Genomic DNA, 23,848 nt, shown 5'->3' on the forward strand with positions numbered 1-23,848 from the left:
TGGAGAGTTTATTGACTGGCTGCATCACAGCCTGGCATGTAAACATTAATGCCCTTGTACGGAAAATCCCACAAAAAGAGCCTTTTGGACAGGCACATGGATGAAAGTAAAATGGAGGGTTATGGGGTAGTGTGGGTTTAGTACTTTTGTTTTAAGGATTATATGGGTCAGCACAACATGGCGGGTTGAAGGGCCTGTACTGTGCTGTAGCGTTCTATGGTTCTATGGTTCTAAGTAGTGGATATAGCCCAGTCCATCACGGGTAAAGCCCTCAACACTATTGAACATGAAACACTGTTGTAGGAAAGCAGCATCCATCATCAGGGACCCCGCCACCCAGGACATGCTCTCTTTTTAATGCTGCCATCAGAAAGAAGGTACACGAACCTCAGGATTCACACCACCAGGTTTAGAAACAGTTACCATCAGGCTCTTGAACCAAAGAGGATAACTTCACTCGACTTTACTTGCCCGATAATTGCACGTTTCCACAACCAACGGACTCACTTTGAAGAACACTTCGTTTCTTGTTTTTGATATTTATTGTTTATTTATTATTATTATCATTATTATTATTATTATTATTATTACTAATTTATTTTTGTATTTGCATAATTTGTTGTCTTCTGCACTCTGGGTGATCGCCCAAGCAGTGTGGTCTTTCATTGATTCTGTTATGGTTATTGTCCTATAAATTTATGCAGTATGAATGTCGGGGTTGTATATGGTGATATATATGTACTTTGATGATAAATTATTTTGAGCTTTGGACTTTGGTTAGAAAAGTATTTGGTGTGTTTGAATGAAGCTCAGTCGGTGGCGGTAGTGCACCTCATTAATGCCAAACGCCACGAAACATGAGAAAGTGGTCAGATGACCTGAATGCCACTCGTACAGGGCGGGGCGTGGAGCTGCAATTCCCTCAGGCGTCTCCTGGTGTCGCCGTCGGGGGAGAAGCACGCCTGAGAAGCCGTTCTAAGCTTCGCGATAGTTGACCGGCCGAGTGCGCATGCTCCGCCCTCCGGCGGCCGGGTCAGAGTCGAAGCGGTCCGGGGGTTGTTGCGTGCGGCGTTAGCAACCGAGGTCGCTCTTCTCCTCGATCCTGCGACTGGGCCGAGCGCCGGGTGAGGGCTCGAGCCCCCGTTTAGCCCAGCCATGCTGGAGGGACTGGCAGCCTGGGTGCTAAACACTTATATTGGCAAATATGTAAATAACCTCAACACAGACCAGCTCTCCATTGCCCTGATGAAAGGTACTTAGAACTTCAGCAACTTCAATCAGTGCTTTCCTGTCACTCAGCTCTGTTGTGGCGACTATTTAATAAATAAATGCGATTGCAGTAATTTCTAAAACTGTGGTCTAGAGTGAGGGTGCTGCATTTTTAATGCGTAATAGTCATTACCATTTGTGACCTTGGGCGGTTGAACAGTCAGTTTTTCTTTACAGGAAGATCCTGCTTAGTGTTAGTAGATAGTAAAGGAAACACGCCCTGTCCTCGTGATCTTAAATACGCACTTTCACTGTTATCCTCTCCCTACCTTTATATTTATGAATGATTAACCCAAAATCGGGTTCTTCTGGTCTAACTTTTAATTTATGGCATGCCGAATACAAACAAAGTACTGAATTGTTAAAGGAAATGACATACTAGGATCTGTGTTAAAATTAGTGGGGTTCAGGAGACAGGTTGATATCTGAATTCTAAGGAAATTCTCGGCACGAAACGTCAATGGTACTCTTTCCCATAGATGCTGCCTGGCCTGCTGAGTTCCTCCAGCATTTTGTGTGTGTTGGTTGGATCTGCAGATTTCCTCATGTTCATGATCTGGTTCCCATGACACCACTGATTATGTTGAACCTTGCATGTGTGAGGTTTGTTTTGTACTGGAGCACCTCTTAATAAAAACAGAATGTTTATGAAATTCTCACCTTCCGCCCAATTGAATTGTATAACCTGCAATATTCTGCATTAGGTTGATTCCTTCCAAATTTATGTTGAATGTATTTTTTGCAATTATTTCACAGTATGTGCTTGATCTGTAACAAATACTGTTACAGATCTGTCATATAAACATGCTGTTTATTCCTACGACTTGCTTGTCAGAATCCTACAGGATGGAAATAGGCTCTTTGGCCTAAGCGATTCATGCTGACCAGAACGCCTTTCCAAGCTAGCCCAGCATCTGGCCTATAGACTTCTGAACCTTTCCTGTCCATGTACCTGCTCAACTGTTTTTTAAAGGTTGTTACTGTACCAGTCTCAACCTCTTCTCCAGCAGCTCCTGAAGTCAGCTTCATGAGCTATCAGCTAGTGGCTGGAACAAATTAAGAATGGGTCCTGATGAAGGGTTTTGGCCCAAAATGTCAACTGTTTACTCTTTTCCATAGATGCTGCCTGGCCTGCTGAGTTCCTGCAGCAATGTTTTTGTGTTACTTGGATTTCCAGCATCTGCAGATTTTCTCTTGGTTTAGGAATAGTACGACATTTTGAATGATATTGATTGAAGTACATCCTTTGCTGTGTGTTAATATAATTATGCAAAATCTACATAGCAAAGATGTTGGTAGTGATCATCACGATGGATCCTTTGGAAGACCATGTGTGTGGTACATCCACAGGTTTTGCAGAATTGAAAGGATTGTGCTCTTGCTTTTCTTGGAGAGAGCAAAATAGATGCGAAGAATCCGTAAAAACACAAAATGCTGGCAGAACTCAGCAGGCCAGACAGGATCTATGGGAGGAGGTAATGACGACGTTTCGGGCTGAAACCCTTCATCAGGAGGGGCCGAAACGTCGTCACTACCTCCTCCCATAGATGCTGTCTGGCCTGCTGAATTCTGCCAGCATTTTGTGTTTTTTATTAATTTCCAGCATCTGCAGCTTCACTCGTGTTGCGAAGAATCCTTTCCTGTTCCAAACTGCATAAAGCTTAAAAATGTATTTTAAAATTGAGTATATTTTCTGCAAATTATTTCCTAATATCTATTTGATTTTGGTGACATATAAGAGAGAGTGGACAAATGCTTGGTCAAGTAAAATGGCTGTCTGCTTTTTGGAAAGAAATGTAGAGGCTGTATTTGAAAGGTCTCATCAGGACTAACTGTTTTATGAAGGGATATTAGTGAATGTGTAAAGAAGACCTGAATTCAGGGGAGTAATTAAGATTACTGTTGGAATTACTGGTAAGATTGGTGGACGGCATTAGCTGAAAGATCGGGGTTTGAAAAGATACGTGGTGGAGAGTATATTAATTGTTTGTATCACGGCCTAGCAAGGAAGCACCAATGTTTTAAATGGAAAATCCTACAAATGTGACAGATCAGCAGAAGGGAGGGAGATTGAAAATCTGGCTGTGTGGTGCTTCAACAGCAGTCTATTACTCGATGTCAGCAAGACCAAGGAGCTGATTATTGACCTCAGAAGGAGGAAACTGGAGGTCTATGAGGGATCAGAGGTGAAGAGAGTCAGCAATTTAAATTCCTCAGTGTTATCATTTCAGAGGCTCATTTCTGGGCCCAGCACAGAAAGTGCCATTATAAAGATGGCATAGCAGCGCCTTCCTTAGAAATTTGTGAAGATTCGGCATGGCATTTAAAGATTTGACAAACTTTTATAGATGTGTAGTGGAGAATGTATTGACTGATTGCATCACAGCTTGGCAAGGCCCTTGTACAGAAAATTCCACAAAAAGTTGTAGATGTGGCGCAGTCCCTCCATGGATGAAGCCCTCCCCGCCATTGAGCACATTCACGTGGAGTACAGTCACAGAAAAGCAGCATCTACCAAGGACCCTCACCACCCAAGCTATGCTCTCTTCTCTCTGCTGCCCTCAGGAAGGTGGTAACAGGAGCCTCAGGACCCACACCATCAGGTTCATGAACAGTTATTACCCCTCAACCATCAGACTCTTGAACCAGTGGGGATAACTTCACTTGGCCCTATTACTGAACTGTTCCCGCAAACTTGGACTCACTTTCGAGGACTCTCCATCTCATGGTCTCAATATTTATTGCTTAATTATTATTTCTTTTGTATTTGCACAGTTTGTTGCCTTTTGCACACTGGTTATTTGTCTGTCCTATTGGAGTGAACTTCCATTGATTCTTTTATGGTTCTTGGATTTACTGTGCATACCTGCAAGAAAATGAATCGCAGGGTTGTATGTGGTGACATATATGTACTTTGATAATAAATTTACTTTAAAATTTGAAGGTTGGTAGAGGAGTTGGTAATGTGGAAGATAGCCTTAAGTTGCAGAGAGATATGGATATGAAATGTGCTGAAAAATGGCAGATGGTGTCTAATTGAGATAAATGTGAACAGAAGAGAAACAACTGAAGGAATTCAGTAGATCAATCAGAATCTATGGGGAAAGAAATTGTTGACGAGATTCTGCATCATGACTGAAAGACAGGATGAGGGGTTATTCGAGAAAGAAGATAGGTGGCCTGATAAGGAATGATAGGGATGGAGCGAAGTTGGAAGAAAGGTGAGAGATTGTTGGCACAGACAGAAAGGGGCGGATGAAGCCTGGTAAGGAAAACAGAAGGTCAAGGAGGGGATAGGCTGAGGGTGATAAGTGGTGACAGTGCTCTGAATGCTGGAATCTGATAAGTAAAGAAGATAATAATTGGTACCATTAAGGGAGTGATGAAGGGCAAATGGGACCAGATGTGGACGGGATCCAGAAGGTGAGGTGTATTCATAATGGATGAAACCAGGAAGGGTTTAAAATTTATGATAGGAGTGTTGGAGGTGAGGTATGGGGAAAGGAAACAAAAAAATGGGGGGACCAGAGGTGGATTAGAAGGAGAGAGGGAGGGGAATTTGGGAAGGAAGAGAATAGTAAGTGTCTGGAATGTATTACCTGAAAGGGTGATTAAAACTGGGTCACCAACAACATTTAAGAAGTGTTTAGATATACATTTGAGCCGGCTGGTGATTTAATGGCATCTGCACCGTGCTTCAAGGCGAGTGGTCCTGGGTTCGAATCCGGCCGGCTCCTTGCATGCTTACCATCCATGCTAGATTGAGTGTTGAGCTTGCAAGTCAGCCTTGTTTAAAAATACAAAGTGCTAAAGAAGCGGAAAGGTTGCCACCTGGTGCGCCATGGGGCACGGAAAGGAACAACAACAAGCTGTACACTTGGGCGTAGACCTAATTTTGGGTGATAGGATTAAAATGGTACACATGGATGAATTGGGACAAATGGTCAGTTTCCACATGACACTAAAATGTGAACATATGAAAATTAATTTCAAATTTGAACAATTGGATTGCCAGGAAATGATGTCAGTCGTCAAAGCTAAAATTAGACTGAGACAGAAGAGATTATGGATGTAGTTTGCTGTTTGTTTGCCAAGTGGAGTATTCACAAAATGGATCCTGGGACAGAAAGGGGTTCAGCAGCAAGTGAGATGAGAAGGCTGCAGAGTGCAAACTGCCAGAAATTGTGATATCAAAGTACATGTTGAATACTATGTTCAGGATTCTAACCCTGTGCCTAGAATATTTTTACCTTTTGAATCACAGTGCTGAGGTGGTGATGGATGAAGTCTGTGGGTGACTACAACTGGAGCACTTTCAGATGGATGGTTAACAAATATCACATAAAAAAACATGTTTGCATGTGTGCTTTTTTTCTAGTTTGTATTGGCTTAACAAACAGGTTTTGTTTATTAAAGATTGGGAGGTAACTGAATCTGTACTGTGATTATACCACATCTTGCTATTAGTTTCTTGTAGGTAAAAAGTAAGTAACTATTGGTAAGTTGCTTCTGTGTTACATTGCTTTTGTAAATTTCAACGTATTTATCACTCTATTACCAGGTTCACTCTACTTTTCACCAAAGGCTCAAGTTTCATTTATTATCAAACCATGTATCCATATTACAACTCTGAAATGTCTCTTCTACAGATACCCACGAAACAAAGAAAGAACATGAAAGTAATTCAAAAAGAAATATCAACCCCCCCCCCCCACCCACCACACAAAATGGATCAGGAACAGGAACCCACAAAAACAACACCTCCTCCACACAAAAAACTAACAGAACATCAACCCCTAAACAGCCTCCCCCACACAACAAAATGGAAAAGGAATAGGTGTTAAAAACACAATATAAAGACAGTAAGTCTGCAGAAGTTTGCAGTCCATAAACGCAATAGACCAATCCATAAATGCAGAACCATGATACCATTGTACGATATCATCGATATTCATTGAAAGAGAGGGGCACCACGCAAGGCAAAGGTCTACCCGACTGCCACAGTTTGCCACACACACTGACAGGCCACTCACAGATTCCTTCTCGAGCAGCGTTCAAAAGGAAGGCAGTTAACGCTGAACTCCAGCTCACCTTCCACATTCACCTGGATAACTCAATCTTCCTTGACACTTTAATCTGCAATCAGCGGATGCTTTAATAGGCGAAATAGAATCGCACATTTTCGTAAGCTGTCTGGAGGATGTTGACCAAGGAAGTGTATACTGGCACCATCTTGACTGGAATATAAACACGTTCTCGTGCTTTGAATTTCTAAACTTTTATTGTACCTGTCCCAAGGCTGCAAATACCTAACTGAATTCACAAGAATAACTACAGTCAGCCCTCCTTATGCACGGATTCAACTGACTGTGGATCGGGAAGGCCCAGAAGTTCTCTCTCCAGCACTCATTGGAGCATTGCTTGCCTCGCGTCTCATGTATAGACTTTTTTTCTTGTCATTATCCCCTAAACAACAGAGTATAACAACTATTTACATAGCATACATAAGTAATCTAGAGATGATCTAAAAGTATAGGGGAGGTTGTGAGTAGGTTATATGCAAATACTACACCGTTTTATATGTGGGACTTGAGCATCCTCAATTTTTAGTATCTGCGGGGGGTCCTGGGACCAATCCCCGCGGATAAGGAGGGCCGACTGTAGTCTATGCAGAGATGAGGTGCTGTAGTTAAGAGCTTAATGCACCTAGCAACACTTGCCATTTGGGCAACCTCCAGCATTGATTTGTATAATTTCCAGTAATTGCTTCTCCTTCCCCCTTCCCTCATTTTCCATTTGCCTTCTGGTTCCCCTCTTACTCCTTCTCATCTGTCTATCACCTCTCTCTGGTGCCATTCCTCCTTCCCTTTCTTCCATGGTCCACTATACTCTCTTGTCAGATTCCTTTCTCTTGGCCCAAAATGTCAACTGTTTATTCCCCTCTATAGATGCTACCTGACTCGCTGAGTTCCTCCAGTACTTTGTGTATGTTGCTCAAGATTTACAGCATCTGCAGAATCTCTTGTGTTTGTAATCAGATTTGCCGTCTATTCTTGATGACAGCTTCAGATGGATGGTTTTCTTTGATCTCAGTTTGCTGTGAGCGCATTCTTCCACTGTCTATTCATTATTTTGGGAAGTAAACCATAAGCTTGTCAGCGTAACATGTCATCAGTTTAAATTATAATTACTGTACGTTGCATGCTGGGTACTTGATCTGGAAGTTCAAAGACTGGCAATGAGGCAAAAGACACTGCTCATTTATTGTAAAGATAAGTACTACAATTTGCACTACTGTTCCAATGCAGGTGCTGTTGAATTGGAAAACCTCCCTCTGAAGAAAGATGCCCTCAAAGAGTTAGATTTACCTTTTGAGGTGAAAGCAGGTTAGTAAATGGCGTGTCTTTTTCCAGACATTGTCATTAGTATTTAGTCCATATTTGACTATGGAATTTCTCTGCTGTGCTTTCAGTTATGTCTTGTATTTTGTGGATTTTTTCAGTTTTAGAAATTATAAAATAACTTGATTAGATATAAAAGGACCTAGAGCTTTTATGATGAATAAACTCTTGGGCTTTCAGCTGGGTACAGGAATCGATCATAACCAGTGTTTCAATAATCAATGCCAGTTGTAATCGATACCTGTACCTAGCTTGAAGTCTGAGAAGAGTTTATTAGTTGAATAGTTTAATTATTAAAAGAAAACTAAATTTGGGGAGAAAAGTTGCTTTTTCTTATTCCATTGATAATGTTGAGAAGTGGCTATGGAGAAAGATGAAGCTTCATTGTTAGTTTTTTGTAAGTTTGCAATATATTTAGTTCTGGATTTTAAAGTTTAATTTAAATATTTCTTCTAGTGAAATCAGGAGTAAGATTTCTTTTGATATGACTTCTATAAAGGATGTATGCACATTTTCAGGTTTTATTGGGAAGATAACATTGCAGATCCCCTTCTATCGGCCTCATGTGGAACCATGGGTAATATCCATCTCAAGACTCCATCTGATCGGAGCACCAATTAAACAGTCTGATTTTGATGAAGAGGCTGAACGTTCACAGGACAGGAAGAGAAAGTGTGAATTGCTGAATGCTCTGGAGGCAAAATGGAAGGTTGGTGTCTTGGGTATCTAATTTAAGAGCACCTTATGTGAAATGTAGTGCAATACAATATTTCTCTAGCTAGGCCTCTGCTGATTAATGAATTTCTACATCAATGGTAATTTAAACCCTGACTCATTAAATTTTTGTCTGGTTGTTACAGCTTTAATAACGGTGCACAATCATGGATACTGTACCACGAGGTTCAATCCTAATCTTTAATTTTGTTTCACAGTTCCATTTGGTAGTGATCAGTGATGGAGAAAAAGTTTATTGGATTATTGTACCTTATATTTCTTCCTCCTCCCCCCCCCCCCACCTTCTTGCCCTGACTTCTCATCTTTTTTTCTCCAGTCCTGATGAAAGGCCTCAACCCGAAACATCAACTGTAGTCTTTTCCAAAGATGCTGCCTGGCCTACTGAGTTCCTCTAGCATTTTAGACAATAGACAATAGGTGCAGAAGTAGACCATTCGGCCCCTCGAGTCTGCACCACCATTCTGAGATCATGGCTGATCATTCACTATCAATACCCAGTCCCTGCCTTGTCCCCATATCCCTTGATTCCCCTATCCATCAGATACCTATCTAGCTTTTGTGTGTGTTGCTTGGATTTCCATCAACTGCAGATTTTTTCTTGTTTGTGATTGGATTATTGAGATGTTTCCAGTTTCAAAGCTTTGCAGTTTCATGTAGTAGGGCTGGTGCCTGGAGCTGAGAATCTGTTATCCCCATGCTGCTTGATTCCCAGGATGAATTGGTGTGTTCTTATGAAAGGTTTTCTTGCCTGAGAAATGTTACTGGGAGTACATTTGAGAAGAGCACACAAGGTATAACAGTTTGCTGCAGCTTGTCCATACTGAAATTAATCTTTTAAAGCAAAGATGAGCAAGTACCCAGTTAAACCAATGAGCCTTTCAAATCCTGCTGTTGTGATTCATATGCAACATCACCCTCCATTGCACAAACCAATAGGCTGTGCAATGTTCAGATAGAAGTTTAAAAATAAGTAGTTAGGGGTGAGGGGTCCTAATAGAAGTGTCCAATCCAATTTAGTAAAAAGCTCTTGGATAATGACTGTGACTCCAGTAGGCAATTAGCTGAGTTGCTGATGACCACTATGACTAGAGGCTCATCAAGAATGCCCACTGCATTAGTCAAACTCACAAGTATGTCCAGGTCATTCTTGAATGCTTGCAGTGAATCCATGCTAACTGAATTTATCAACTATTTGTTTTCAGAAATGAAAAATAATAATTCTTATATCCACATTGTCAAATGCTTCTATATTTTAAAAACTTTGAATGAATCACCTTGGTCTATCTATTTCTACACTGTATGAACCCATTTCCTCAGGATCTTACTGTATTTGATAACCTATAGAATTGGCTTAAGTTTTGTGGTCTTTAACCTCATCATGTGAGATGACCGAAACCAGATATTGTAATCTGGATGAGTCATGTAAAGAGACAGAATTGTATTTCAGTATTTAGTTTCGCCATCACAGCAATGCATCTCAACCTTCTTTGTTTTAGCAATAAATCTTCAATAATTTATGTGTATAAATACACATCAGGCCTTATGCTGATCAACACCCTAAGCTCATCCTCCAGGGGTATGGATAGGCTTAGCACTATTCCTTCAAAGCTCAAAGTAAATTTATTATCAAAGTATGTATATATCACTATATACAACACTGAGGTTTGTTTTCCTACGGGCACACTCATAAATCCAAATAACACAATAGAATCAATGAAAGACAGCATCCAACAGGATGGCAGGCAACTCGTGTGCAAAAGATAACTACAAATACAAAAGGGAAAAAATATGTAAACTTGATGAATCCTTGAAAGTGAGTCCATGCGGTGTGAGGACGGTTCAGTAATGGGAGCAAGTAAAGGTCATCCTCACCAGTTCAAGAGCCCCACTGATTCAAGATTGAAATCATCGAGGCAGTTGCTGAGATGAGCAAGTTTTCAGTGCCACCTACCAGAAGAAGGTGTCTGCAAGTGGTCGTCTCTCACTCTCATTTTGTGCTTCTGAAGGAAGGTCCTTGCGTTCGAGTGACCTCTCTCTCCCTCAGTGCTGTTGTGGATGGTGCTGGAGCAAGGTTTAATTGACATGGATTGTAGATTTGGTCTCTAATTCAGGTTTATGATGTGTTCGAGTTCTGGTCGCTCTTTTTTGTTACTACTTCCTGGGTGATTTTTGAATTTGGGCAGCCTGCAGATAATGAACATTCAGCTGAACTGAAATATGCTTTTTGATTTTTTGGGTTTTATATTCTGTGTTATCACCCGTTTTATTTTATTGCTGCTTGTATGATTTTTTTTGTGCCTGGAGAGGGAGGGTGTTGATGCTTTTGTTTGAATGGGTTGATTCCGTGGTTTTTTGTTTCATGATTGCCCGTGGGGAAGATGAATTTCCGGGTTGTATTCTGCATGCATACTTTGATAATGAGCAATAAATATTGAGAACATAAGATGAGTACTTGAAAGTGAGTCCAAAGGTTGTGGGAACAGTTCAGTAATGGAAGCGAGTGAAGTTATCTCCATTAGTTCAAGGGTCTGATGATTGAAGGGTAATAAATGTTCATGAACCTGCTGGTGTGGATCCTGAGGCTCCTGTTACCATCTTCCTGATGGCAGCAGAGAGAAGAGAGCATAGCTTGGGTGATGAGGGTCCTTGATAGATGCTGCTTTTCTGTTACAGTGCTCCATGTGGATGTGCTCAATGGTGGGGAGGGCTTTACCTGTGATTGACTGGCTGTATCCACTACTTTCTGCCGAATTTTCCATTATATACCAGGCTGTGATGCAACCAAACAATATACTCTCCTCCATACATCTGTAGAAGTTTGTCAAAGTTTTAGATGTCATGCCGAATCTTTGCAAAATTCTGAAGAAGTAAAGGCATTGCCATGCCTTCTTTGTGATGGCACTTACATGCCAAATCAGATCCTCTGAAATGATAACACTGAGGAATTTAAATTTGCATTCCCAAGTTGGTTAGTTGATGGCGAGACCCCTCCATGCTGCAGAGCCTTTCATGTGTAAATATATGGAAATTTTGGGTGAGTGTTGTTTGACAGAAGTTTGTAAAAGTAAATAGTTGGATACCCTACCTTGTTGAATTTGTGTTGGTGAAAACTCAAAACATTTACTTGTGTGAAATTTGTAAAATTCATAAACAATAAAAAAATTGGAACAACTAGAATATTGTCAAGTTAATCTGGGTAATAATTATCTTCTGCTTGTGCAAAATCATCTGAATAGTTTGTTCATCTAATTACCAGCAAAATCTTCTCTTCAATCTGCAGTCATTTAATGCAAGATTGTAACAGCACAAACTTCCAGCTGCTACAAAAAATGTAAGCTGTCTGTTGATCTATTACAATTATTTTCAGATCCCATATGTTTGTTGAATCATAGGGAGGGAAATAATGGGTGCTTAAGCATAAGAACTTTGTTTTTATTAGCCAATGTTTGAACAGCGCCAAATATACTGTATGTTTTTTAATATAATAAACTTCACTGCTACTTCAGTGATTTATGTGCATGCACCCACTTCTTACAGACATTTCAAATTCATTTGTTTTAGCCTGTTTTTCCAGTTTCATACAGAGATTCTAGATAATTACTCAGCATTTAGATGTCCTATAATCTTGTTCTTTCCGTTTCTTCTGGATTTTGTAGGGGTGAATATCTTAAACTTTCCATAGCTGCTGATTTCTTCCAGCATTTTGTGTTTGTTGCTTGGATTTCCAGCATCTGCAGATTTTCTCTTGTTTGTGTTACTATGTATTCACTCTATTTCTCTCTTTATCATTGTAATCTGAACTGTTGATTATCTTTAGCACTTTCTGTTTCTATTACTGGGTTTGTATATCTGTTTTAATATTTAGCTGTGCCATGGTTTTCCAAAATATATCATTTTATCTGCTGAGTGTTTTTATATTTCACAAATTGGTCTATGATCTCCTATAGTATGTCTGTATTCCTTACTATTTACTGTATTTCTACTTTTTAAACCATCTGCAAAATGTGAAATTATGGTATCTATAGATGGTCATGTTGATTACATAGAACATAAAAGAGTATTGGTTCCTTATGGTTGTTTTATCCGGGGTAATAGTGGGGATAAGTTCCCACTACCTGTTAAATGCTCCCAATGGCATGAAATACCCTCTGGCAACCAATCAGTTCCTGAACCTCACTGTGTGGTTTAACTACTAAGCCCCATGGAACAGTTTGTATTGGCAAGAGAAGCAGCAAAGAAAGGTTACTGGCGCCTTAAAACCACTTTGGGCAGATGGGACCAGTCAGCTATGGTTGGCAGCTCATTTAGGAGAAGAAAAGCTCTACTCTCAAGCCTCCATTGCCTTGTGGCTGTACCCACTCATGGGGAAGGCTCTGGGAGTAAACCCCGAGGGGGGGGAAAATCCAGAGCTGGAGGTACTGACTGGCAACCCTTGCTGCTGTCAACCTGTATCAGTCTTTGCCGTTCCTTTGGTTTCATCAGCTGCATGGAGTGGCTGGGCCTACCACATCTTGCTCCCTATATTGCACTGCACTGGCTTGCATATCATGTAGTTAGCCTGGGAGGCAACATCCATGATTGACCCATACCAGCGGAGTACAGTGCAGGAACAGGCCTCCAGCCTACAATGTCAATTGAATTGCAAATGAGGTGAAGATGAAAAAGTATACAAAATGCTGAAAGCATTTGTGTATTATTACTGATCTATAAGATAAGGATTATTATCTCACTCACATTTTATGTGCTCAGTAATTTTTATATTAAGTAACTAAATTATGAAATGTGATTTCCTTGGAATCTGGTGAGTTTGAATGACTGGGCTTAAATTTAGGAAGGCATTAGTGAAGAGGAAGTATACTTAATTTTATTTCTATTTATTACTATATGCTATTTGTTTCTAGGAATATGTTTCCAATGTAGAAAAGTGAACATTTCTTTTAGAAGAAGTGATCTAAAAGAAATGTGCACATTTCAATGGGATAAAATTTCAATGAATGCATAATGTACTTATTTCCATACTCCTTTGAAGTACATCTAAAGTTCAAAGTTGTCTTTTGTTACAGAGAGACCAACAGCAGAAAGGGGAGTCTTACTGGTACTCGGTTACTGCTTCCATAGTTACCAGAATTGTGGAAAATGTGGAGGTGAGTAATTATGAAAATTAGCAAACTAAACCTGCCCCCTTTTTTCTAAAAGGAAAACTGATCTGCTGAAGTAAATTTTGAAATACTTAATTCTAATTGTATTTGGAATTTTAAAAGTAAGAAAGCTCAATGGAGAAGTTTCTTATTAATATGCACATTAAAGTATCAGTTGCATGTAGTGTCATTCTGGTGCGGATAGAGGCATAGCCTGAGTGTTCAGCTATTCATGGTATTTATTTCCTGTTATGAATTTTGAGAAGATATTGGTGACTTGTGTCATTGAGTTGGTACAGTGTGGTAAAAGTCTTCTCTCAATGCTGTTAGGGAGCAAGTTCCAAAATGGTGATGAAAGAACAAAATAATAACAAGACAAGACTTTATATAATGTGGAATGAACTTAATAGTTTTTGGGATGTTATGAAAGGAATCCATGATGAATTGCTGCAGTAGATCTTGTAGATAGTACAATGTGTTGATAGTGTACCTGTGCTGGAGAATGTATACTGTAAAAAAGAGTTGCACCCTGCATTGCTATTAAGTGGGATTGGAGGAATATTCACCTGTGCAAGTATTCTTTGTAATTCCTGACCTTCAGCATGTAGATGGTGGAAAAATTTGCAAGAGTCAGATGGTAAATCACTGTGCAATACTTGGTGTACCAAAAAACCTGTTTCCATGTTCTTTCACTCTTTATTCAACCATGGTCTGTGAATGGTTCCTGTGGTCACAGTTTGCAGAGCTCCCCAGATTCTAGGTGATGTGAATGTTAAGAAGAAATAGATTTTCATTGGAAGTGAAAATGTGAACTTTGTCTGCGACTTGTTCAGCTTTCAGTCAGCTGCTTACCAACTCATCCCTGAATATTGTCCAGATCCTGCTAAATACAGACACAGTCTGTTTCTTTATTAGGATAGTTGGGTAAGGAGCAGTAATCAGGAAAGTTAACTGATGAAGCAGCTGAGATTGATTGGATTTGGATCACTGCCCTGGTGAAAACTCATAGCTACGATTATTGTTAATTTCAGACTTAGTTCCAGGCAATTTTTCTACCCAGTTGAAGGCTTTAGTTTTATTTAATCCTGATGCCCCGCCTGATCAATGATGCCTTGACATCAAAACAATCAGGCTCACTGTGTCTAGAGTTCAAGCTCTTTTGTCAGTGATTGTACCAAGGTTGTAACAAGGACTGGAATAGAGTGTTTCTCGTAGAATCTAAACAATGCATTCTTAATAATTTGTTGGAGAGTAGGTGGTATTTCTTATCGCAACCTTAGTTCCATTACAAATAGTTGAGAGTCAAGTGGTGCTGGAAATGGATTTGACCTGTTTGTGTGCATACGGTATTCCAATTTTGCAAAGTTGTTGGGTGGTTTCCAATGTTTTAGGTATTTTGGTTAAAGGTGCAACTAGTTCTGAAGCACAAGTTCTAAGAATTATGGATGGGTTAGAACATAGAAAACCAACAGCACAATACAGGCCCTTGGGCCCACAAAGCTGTGCCGAACATGTCCTTACCTTAGAAATTACCTGGGGTTACCCATAACCCTTCTATTTTTCTAAGCTCCATGTATCTATCCAGGAGTCTCTTAAAAGACTCTATCATATCCGCTTCCACCACTGTTCCCGGCAGCCCATTCCACGCACTCACCACTCTTTGCGTTTATAAAAAAAAACACAACTTAGCCCTGATGTCTCCTCTGTACCTACTTCCAAGCACCTTAAAGCTGTGCTCTCTCATGCTAGCCATTTCAGCCCTGGGAAAAAGCCTCTGACTACACACACGATAGTCATTCATCATCTTATACACCTCTATCAGGTCACCTCTCATCCTCTGTTGCTCCAAGGAGAAAAAGCGGAGTTCACTCAACCTTTTCTCATAAGGCATGCTTCCCAATCCAGGCAATGTCCTTGTAAATCTTCTCTATACCCTTTCTATGGTTTCCACATCCTTCCTGTAGTGAGGCAACCAGAACTAGCACAGTACTCCAAGTGGGGTCTGACCAGGGTCCTATATAGCTGCAACATCTCAGCTCCTGTTTGGGTTGTTTTGTGTCTCATAGTCTTTGGCGTATGTATGTATCTGATGCTCTCAGCTGTTTCCATATTTGCTACACATCAGCTTTTGTTATGACAGGGTTCTCAAGAGGAGACATAGATTCACTCAGGTGCTTGGAAATGTTGCAGCTTTGTTTTTGCACTAATGTGTTGAGCTCTTCAATCATCCAGGATGATGATACTCATTGACCTTTCTCATTGGGCTGACTAGATGCTAGGGATTGGACAGGCTAGATGCAGGAAGATTGTTTCCGATGTAGGGGAAGTCCAGAACGAGGGGTCACAGTTTCCCTAAAAGGGAAAGCCTTTTAGGACCGAGATGAGGAAAAACTTCTTCACACAGAGTGTGGTGAACCTGTGGAATTCTCTGCCACAGGATGCAGTTGAGGCCAGTTCATTGGCTATATTTAAGAGAAAGTTAGATATGGCCCTTGTGGCTAAAGGGATTGGGGGTATGGAGAGAAAGCAGGTACAGGGTTCTGAGTTGGATGATCAGCCATGATCATACTGAATGGCAGTGCAGGCTCGAAGGGCCGAAGGGCCTACTCCTGCACCTATTTTCTATGTTTCTATTCCATTATTCTCCATCATTCATATCTGAATATGGCAGAATTTCTAAATATTTATTTGATCCTCTCAGTCAAAAAAATTTGATTGAGGTTCTAGATCAACTGAGTGGAGATAATGCTTGTCGTTGATCTTGTGAGTGGAACCTCCAATATCCTTTGGTGTAATTACATTAAATTCCCTGGGTTCTTCTCCTGTTTTAATTTATCTAGACTAATTTGTGTAAAATGTGCTATTAACTTATGCTCAATAATAAACAAAATCATGAATGAGATGTTGGAAGTAGTTTAATCACAGCATGTTTCTATCTGATTTTTGCTTTGAATGTACTATGCCCTGCTACTTTACAATAGAGGCTATTGTGAAGGTACAAGTATGTGAAACACTACTTTTAGCTGAAAAGTTGGAGCTTTCTTTCCTTTGTAGATGAATGTTCGAGATGTTCATTTGCGTTTTGAGGATGAAATCACTAACCCTGAGCATCCATTTGCTTTTGGGGTCTGTATCAAGAGTGTATCTGTGCAGAATGCAGAAGATGAATTGGTAAGTTCCACATGTGTGTAATCATGTGTGAATTCTAAAGCTGGCTTCAGTGTATGAACCATGTGTGCTATGTCATTTTATAGGGAAATGGAAATTAAATCTAAATGGATAATACCTCCTAAAACTATAGCCTTAGAAACATCTGTTCTTATTCAAAATTGCTGTTAATAGGATTTTTTTTTCCAAACTGGCATAAATTTTTGACTCAAGATATATAACTGGCATTACAGCTAGGGGTGTCAGAGTTTTCATGATAGCTTGGGGTTTCAGAGTTCAGTTCCGATGCTGCCTATAAGGAGTTTGTATGTCCTCCCGTGAACATATAGAGTTCTTCCATGTGTTCCATTTTCCTTCCCACATTCCAAAGACGTACTAGTTTGTAGTTTAATTGGTCATTGTAAATTGTCCTATGCTTAGGCTGGAGTTGAATAAGGTTGCTGTGCAGAGCAGCTCATTGGGTCGGAAGGGTCTGTTCTGCATTGTATTTCTAAATAAAATAAAGATCAAGTAACTGCTAATGGTGCATTCACTGTTTATCTAACTTAACAATTTGATCTAATACTGTACTAATCTGTTAGTGCTTATACGAGGTAGAGAATCATGTGCTTATTACAAATTTGAGCTGACTTGAGGGGCAATAAAGCTAATTTCAGCTCCTATTTCTTGTGTTCTCATCTACCTGCTGCTGGATAGGCAGTCTTTCCTAATTTAACAGCCACTTATACTGTACATACCATAGCTGTCTTGATAGCAGTCAACTTCAGTCAAAGCCGTTCAGTTTGTTTCTCAACAATTCTTGGTATTTAACCTTCCTTTTACAACAGACTAATATTTACAGTTTGGATAAGTAGCTGAGCAGGTAGGGTACGTCAATTTAAATAGATCCAATGGGTTCAGAAGGTTCCTGCTGTCTTTAATGGTGATATTGTATGAGGGTGGATTGCATTTTCTCCTTTGACCTCGGTGGCTTACAGTAGATACATGATCCTGACATCTGATGTGTATTGCCAATTTCATGGTACAAATAATGTGTATTAATACTGAAAACCTAAAATGATTCAGAGCACAATAAAGTTAAACCTACTCCAGGTCTTCATGATGTCCATTCAAATAAATTTAACAATGGGAAAGAAGCAAATAAGCCCTCCATAGATATACTATATTTTATCGATCAATAATTGGTAATTTTTAACTGCTTTTAGGACACGTTTGTTTTTGCTTTTGCAGTTACTCAGTTTTCTAGTCAGCAGTACAAATACTATAATCAGGAAATCAGTTGGTGAAGGTAGTGGACTGTTTAGGGGGCCTTGTTTAAAAGTTAAAAAGGAAAGTTAAGCACTTTAGGGGACAGGGTACTGACATAAAATTCCAACATGTATAGAATCTTTCATAACTAAAATGATTCCCCATGGCATTGATGCTTCACTTTACACATTCTTCATCTCTCAGGTAGAGAAGTCCATAAGAAAGAAGAGACTAAAGATTGAAGATTTCAGTATTTATTGGGATATGGACTGTGAGTTACTGGGAGATGTTTCTGCTTCTGAACTCCAGGTAGGCATTTTTCTTTACATGGATTTTAATAAATCATTTTCCACTTTGAATTACACTGTACAGTGATTCCATTTGAAAAGGATTAATTATTATCTACATTAAGTTTGATTTAATCATCACCTATGATGAACAGTGTAGCTGCGAATATAATGAAGTACGAGCAGCATTTTGTGATATGATTTAATTTATTAACATTATAATTAAGTATTCTATTGCCCAACTTGTTTGTGTTTTTCACTACATAGTAATGTGTTAATTAATTGATGTTGGGGCTGTGCATGAATAGTCTTGGAGCCCATGTTGCTTGAATTCTTAACCTGGTTCTGACTTTGTATTACTTTAAAATTCATCTCCAAGGTGCTACCAACAATTTCAAATAGTCGCTTATTGAATTGATGGTTCAGCTGATGAGACAGGTGCACCACAGTATTCTCTCCCACCATATCCCAATTCCCTTTCACCTCTTTTACGTATACGTACTGAAGAAGTGGAGACCTCCAAAGATATATTTCCAGTTGTAAATAGTTTCTTGATATCTAATGTTTTTCCAGTCATTTATGTACTTACTTCCTTTACTGGCTACCTTGATGAATATCAAGAGTTTCCATACAGTAGCAGGGATAAGGGAATTGTGGGGTGGGAAGAATCTTGACTAAAACTTAGCCAAGGCTGGTATTTTCTTTTATATTATTAGGTAAACACTTCCAGTAAAAACAATAGTTGCTCAAATTTTCTTCCCCCATCATGTAAAATAAATCATTTGACTTTGACTCTATAAAGGCCAGTTTTGACTGAGCGATTATTTAAACTGGGGTGTAGGATAATCATTTGTATACTTAGACCTCACGTATCACTTTTACTTTCCAGGACGCAATGGATCATTGCCTGGAAAACAGAGATCACAAGTATATACTTGAACCCGTCTGTGCTTCTGCGCTGTTAAAGAGGAATGGAACCAAAGAAGCATTACGTTCCCGCAGTACACCACGTGTACAGTGTGATGTCAAGTTGAAGACAATCCCATTAAAACTGTCACAGGTAAGTTTGAACCAGGAATAAGGAGAAAAAGGGGCCTTTCTAGTTTTTAAGTCTTTTGGCCCATCGTTTTTTCTTCTGTATTTTATGTCACTAATCTGAAAGATGGGACTGTGGGGTTCTCAGTGGATGTGGCTCTACTATCCAACAGGTTTAACTGATGCTGAAAGTAGCAACTCCGACATAGTATTTGCTATTGGATGTTGACTGAAGGACTGACACTGAAAAGAGGAAAGGTCAGAGTGATGCTTAGATGATGCCAAACTTTGATTTTAAACTGTAGAATAAATGACATGAAGCAAGAAGTTTTTGGGTACTTGTATGTTTCATCTTGTATTGATATGCTCATATATACAGTACAGGATTAAACTTGCACCAGTTTTGTATACATGGTCTAGTTCACAGAAAGGAAATAATGTGATGTGTGTTCATTTCATTGAGGATACGGTTTCAAAAAAAGACCATAGCAACAGACACAAAATGCTGGAGGAACACAGCATGTCAGGCAGTATTTATGAAATGAATAAACAGTCAGTGTTTCGTGCCTTGACCCTTCTTCAGGACTGGAAGATGCCAGAACAAAAAGGTGGAAGAGGGGAAGGAGGATAGCTTGAAGGTGATAGGTGAAGCCAGGTGGGTAGAAAAGATAAAAGTCTGGAGAGGAAGGAATCTGATGGGAGAGAAGAGTGAAACAAAAGAGAAAGGGAAGAAGGAGGGGTCCAGAGTGAGGTGATAGGCAGATGAGAAGAGATAACAAACCAGTGCGGGGAATAGGAGAGGAAATTTTTTTTTACCTAGAAAGAGAAATCAATATTTATGCCATCAGAACAGAATATAAGGTGTTGCTCCTCCACCTTGAGGGTGGCCTCAACTTGGCCATGGGCTGACGTGTCAGGACGGAAATAGGAATCAATTAAAATGTTTCGACACTGGAAAGATTTGCTTTTGCTGGATGGAGTGGAGATGCTTAATGAAGCGGTCCCCAATTTACAACAGATCTCACCTATGTAGAGGAGGCTGCATTGGGAGCACCGGACACAATGGACAGCTCCAGCAGATTTGCAGGTGAAGTGTTGTCTCACCTGGAAGCACAGTTTGGGGCCCTAATTGAAGATGAAGGAGGCGGCGAATGGGCAGGTAGACGAGATGAAATGCAGTAGTGTAAAGGCGGTGGCAGGAAGATGGGTCAGCACGCACGTTGGGAAAATAGAGGAGATGTAGGTAGCATCCAAAGTGGAAGGAGGGAAACATTGTTTTTTAAAAGGTGGACATCTGGAAAGGAGAGCCACATCCTAGGAACAAATGCAGCGGAGATGAAGGAACAGAAAAAAGGAAATAGCATTCTTACAGGAGATAGGGTAGGAAGTGGTATACTTAAGATAACTGGGATAGGTAGATTTAAAAAAGATTTCAGTTGACAGTTTGTGTCCAGAGATGGAAACCGATCAAGAAAGGGGAGGAGGTGTCAGGAATGAACCAAGTGAATTTAAGGACAAGGCAGAAGTTAGAGGCAAAGTTGATGAAATTGATGAGTTTAGCTTGGGTGCATGAAGTATCACCATTGCCATTGTCAATGTAGTGGAGGAATTTCTAGGGAGAATAACTAGGGAAGGCTTGGAACATGGATTATTTTACATAGCCAATGAAGACACAGGCATATCTGGTGCTCAGGGCTACCCCTCAAATCTAGCAAAAGTGGAAAGTGTCCAGCTGGTGGTGTAGTGGCATCAGCACTGGACTTCAAGGCAGATGGTCCTGAGTTCAAACCCAGCTGGATCCCAACCTGGTCAGCAGTAGTACCTGTGGGGAAGAAAGGCCTGGCAATCTACTTATGTATTTTAAGGAATGGAGGGTTATGGGCTGTGCAGGTCAGTGGGACTAGGTGAGAGTAAGCGTTCGGCACAGACTAGGAGGACCAAGATGGCCTGTTTCTGTGCTGTAATTGTTATATGGTTATATAGAAAGAGCCGAAGGAAAAATTGTTGAGGATGAAGACTAGTTCTGCTATACAGATGAGGATGGTGGAGGAGGGGAACTGGTTGGTTCTATTATTGAAAAGAAATGGAGAGCTTTAAGGCCTCCTTGATGAGGGATTAAAATGTATAGGAACTGTCATCCATGGTGAAAATGAGGCGGTCAGGGCCAGGGAATTGAAAGTTACGTAGGAAATCAACAGTGTGAGAAGAATCGCTTATCTAGGTGAGTTGGGTTATGAGAACATGAGTTCAGTGGGGCAGGAGTAGGCAGAGGTAATAGGCCTACCCAGACGGTCAGAGCAAAAAAAAAAAATCCATGTCATGTGGTATATATAGTATATAAGGCAGTCAGCAAAATTATATTACTAACTACAGTATTATTAAATAATATATTTTTAAAACTATTGTATTATTAAATACTGCCTAAGAAGCATTTGTGTGCTGTCCATATCATTGGCAAAAAATAGAGATGTGAACTTCCCATGGATAACAGAAAAATGTGAATACCACTAAGGCAGATGGCAAAGACATTAAGATGACCTTGGCATAAGGTGTCAGTTCCTTCATGGGTATAAAACTTAGTAAATTTCATTTTATGTGCTTGAGCCTATGAAAACAACCTGAAACATTCAAGTTCCCTGATCCTGTCCCAGCTGCAAATTACCATGTTTCTGGTACCAGAATACCCAACCCAGCTCCATTCTCGCAGCTGGCCTATACTCAGGGCTCTGGCACTGGTTGCAAATGTAGCCATGTTTGTGACTCCTGATGGTCCTGACTGTGATCCCCACCACACACCCATTCCACATTCTGGATTCCAGTCTGGCTGTAAAACTCTCCACATTCCTGCCTCCCAGCATTCTGACCCTGTCATCAACCCTAGCTCTTGGCCACAGACCAACAGTTGATATCTCACTACTTGCCGGTGTAAACCATCAAATGTAGTACATGTTATGTTAAATAGGATTCACAGGAGAAGACACTTTATGATCTTTCTATACAAGGTCGACCTAATGGATATGTAGATGCACTGATAGCAAGCCAGTGGATATTGATAATTTCATGTATCACATTTCCTTCGCTGTAAGTCAAAGAAAAAAAGGTTTATCTGCTCTTTCAGCTAGGAAGGAAATCATGTTGGATTACCAGAATAGATTATTACTGGCAAAGTTTTGGTTATTGGGTAACAGTTTATTTTTGCAGAAGGTTAGCTTGATTGTGAATATAAGGAACTGAAGCCATGCAAGGTTATCTATGTGTTCAGCTTTGCCTGAGGTGCTTTCAAGTCTGCGTGGCTTAGTTAACACTGAACCTTTGCACTCTAAAATTGACGAAGGTGCTGATCTGCATTTCAACCAACTTGAAACAAAAGAGTTGTTTACAGGCTATGTAAAATGGACATTTCTTTCTCTTTGCACTTGCTATTTCAGATATAGATTCTAAGTTGGTTATTTTATTTCGGTGTGCTCAGATGCAGTACCAGCAGTTGATGACGTTCTTGAAAGAAATGGAAAGAAAAGAAAGGCAACTTAAACTGAGAAAATGGAGACCTAAAGTTCCTATCAAATCAAAGTAAGTCTCCTTTCAGTTTAAATTTTCTCTTACTATTGTAATAAATTGACTTATTTCACATTTCCCAGTTATTCCCAGTGCATTTTCATCTATACACATAGAATCCTTGCAGAGAAGATATGTGCATACCGAATGGAAGAATAAGTAAGGTTTGTTGAATTCTGCCAATTAACCCCATGAAAATAAACAACAATTCAAAATAAAGCCTCTACAATGAATCTAGGTGAAATATTACTTGTTACACTTATACTGTTAAGGCTATTTTAATTTGAAATCTTGGGTATGATTTTTTTAGTATAAAATTATTGCAAGATATGATTTATTACTTATCAAAAATGGCCTTGGACTCAAGTGAGCTAACTCAGTTTTAACCAAAGCAAAACAGTGTAAATGTTGGAAATCTGACATGAAAATTTTGATGCATTATGTTGAAAGGACAGGCAGGTAGGCAGAAGGCATGGTGGTGTCTCTGTTATATAAATCAAATCGTTAAAGAGAGATGACATAAGACTGGAAGATGTAGGATCCTTGTGAGTAGAGCTAAGAAACTGCACGAGGAAAAACTTCCCGTTGGGGTTCACGTACCAGCCTCTGAACAGTAGCCAGGATGAAGGTTACAAATTGCAAAGTCATGTAAAAAGGGCAATGTTGTTATAATCATGGGTTGTTTCAATATGCAAGTAGATTGGGAAAATCAGATTGGTGCTGGATCCCAAGGAGTAATTTCCAGAATGCCTACAAGATGGCTTTTTAGAGCAGCTTGTGGTTGAGCCCAATAGGGGAGTGGTAATTCTGGACTGGGTATTACATAATGACCCAGATTTGATTAGGGAGCTGAAGGTACCTTTAGGAGGGAGTGATCATAATATGATAGAATTCACCTTGCAGTTTGCGGAGAAGCTAAAAGATTGGATGTTTCAGTATAATAGTGAAGTAAAGGAAACAACAGAGGCACGAGAGAGGAACTGACCAAAGTTGATTTGAAGGGGATACTAGA

The 23,848-nt window shown here is 39.9% G+C and overlaps 1 protein-coding gene across 1 annotated transcript in view; it reads left to right on the forward strand.

Moving 5' to 3' along the window:
- Positions 1 to 1,018: 1,018 nt before the first annotated feature.
- The window catches only part of vps13d (vacuolar protein sorting 13 homolog D), a 288,095-nt gene continuing 265,265 nt past the window's right edge, over positions 1,019 to 23,848 (forward strand). The window contains exons 1-8 of the mRNA XM_059951858.1: positions 1,019 to 1,252; positions 7,578 to 7,655; positions 8,189 to 8,379; positions 13,469 to 13,549; positions 16,598 to 16,714; positions 18,164 to 18,268; positions 19,136 to 19,306; positions 22,751 to 22,851. Of these exons, the coding sequence (XP_059807841.1) occupies positions 1,156 to 1,252; positions 7,578 to 7,655; positions 8,189 to 8,379; positions 13,469 to 13,549; positions 16,598 to 16,714; positions 18,164 to 18,268; positions 19,136 to 19,306; positions 22,751 to 22,851 (941 nt within the window). The 5' untranslated portion in view covers positions 1,019 to 1,155. The remainder of the gene's footprint in view (positions 1,253 to 7,577; positions 7,656 to 8,188; positions 8,380 to 13,468; positions 13,550 to 16,597; positions 16,715 to 18,163; positions 18,269 to 19,135; positions 19,307 to 22,750; positions 22,852 to 23,848) is intronic.

This window comes from Hypanus sabinus, chromosome 27 (assembly GCF_030144855.1).
Source record: "Hypanus sabinus isolate sHypSab1 chromosome 27, sHypSab1.hap1, whole genome shotgun sequence".
In the NCBI taxonomy this organism is placed as follows: Eukaryota; Metazoa; Chordata; class Chondrichthyes; order Myliobatiformes; family Dasyatidae; genus Hypanus; species Hypanus sabinus.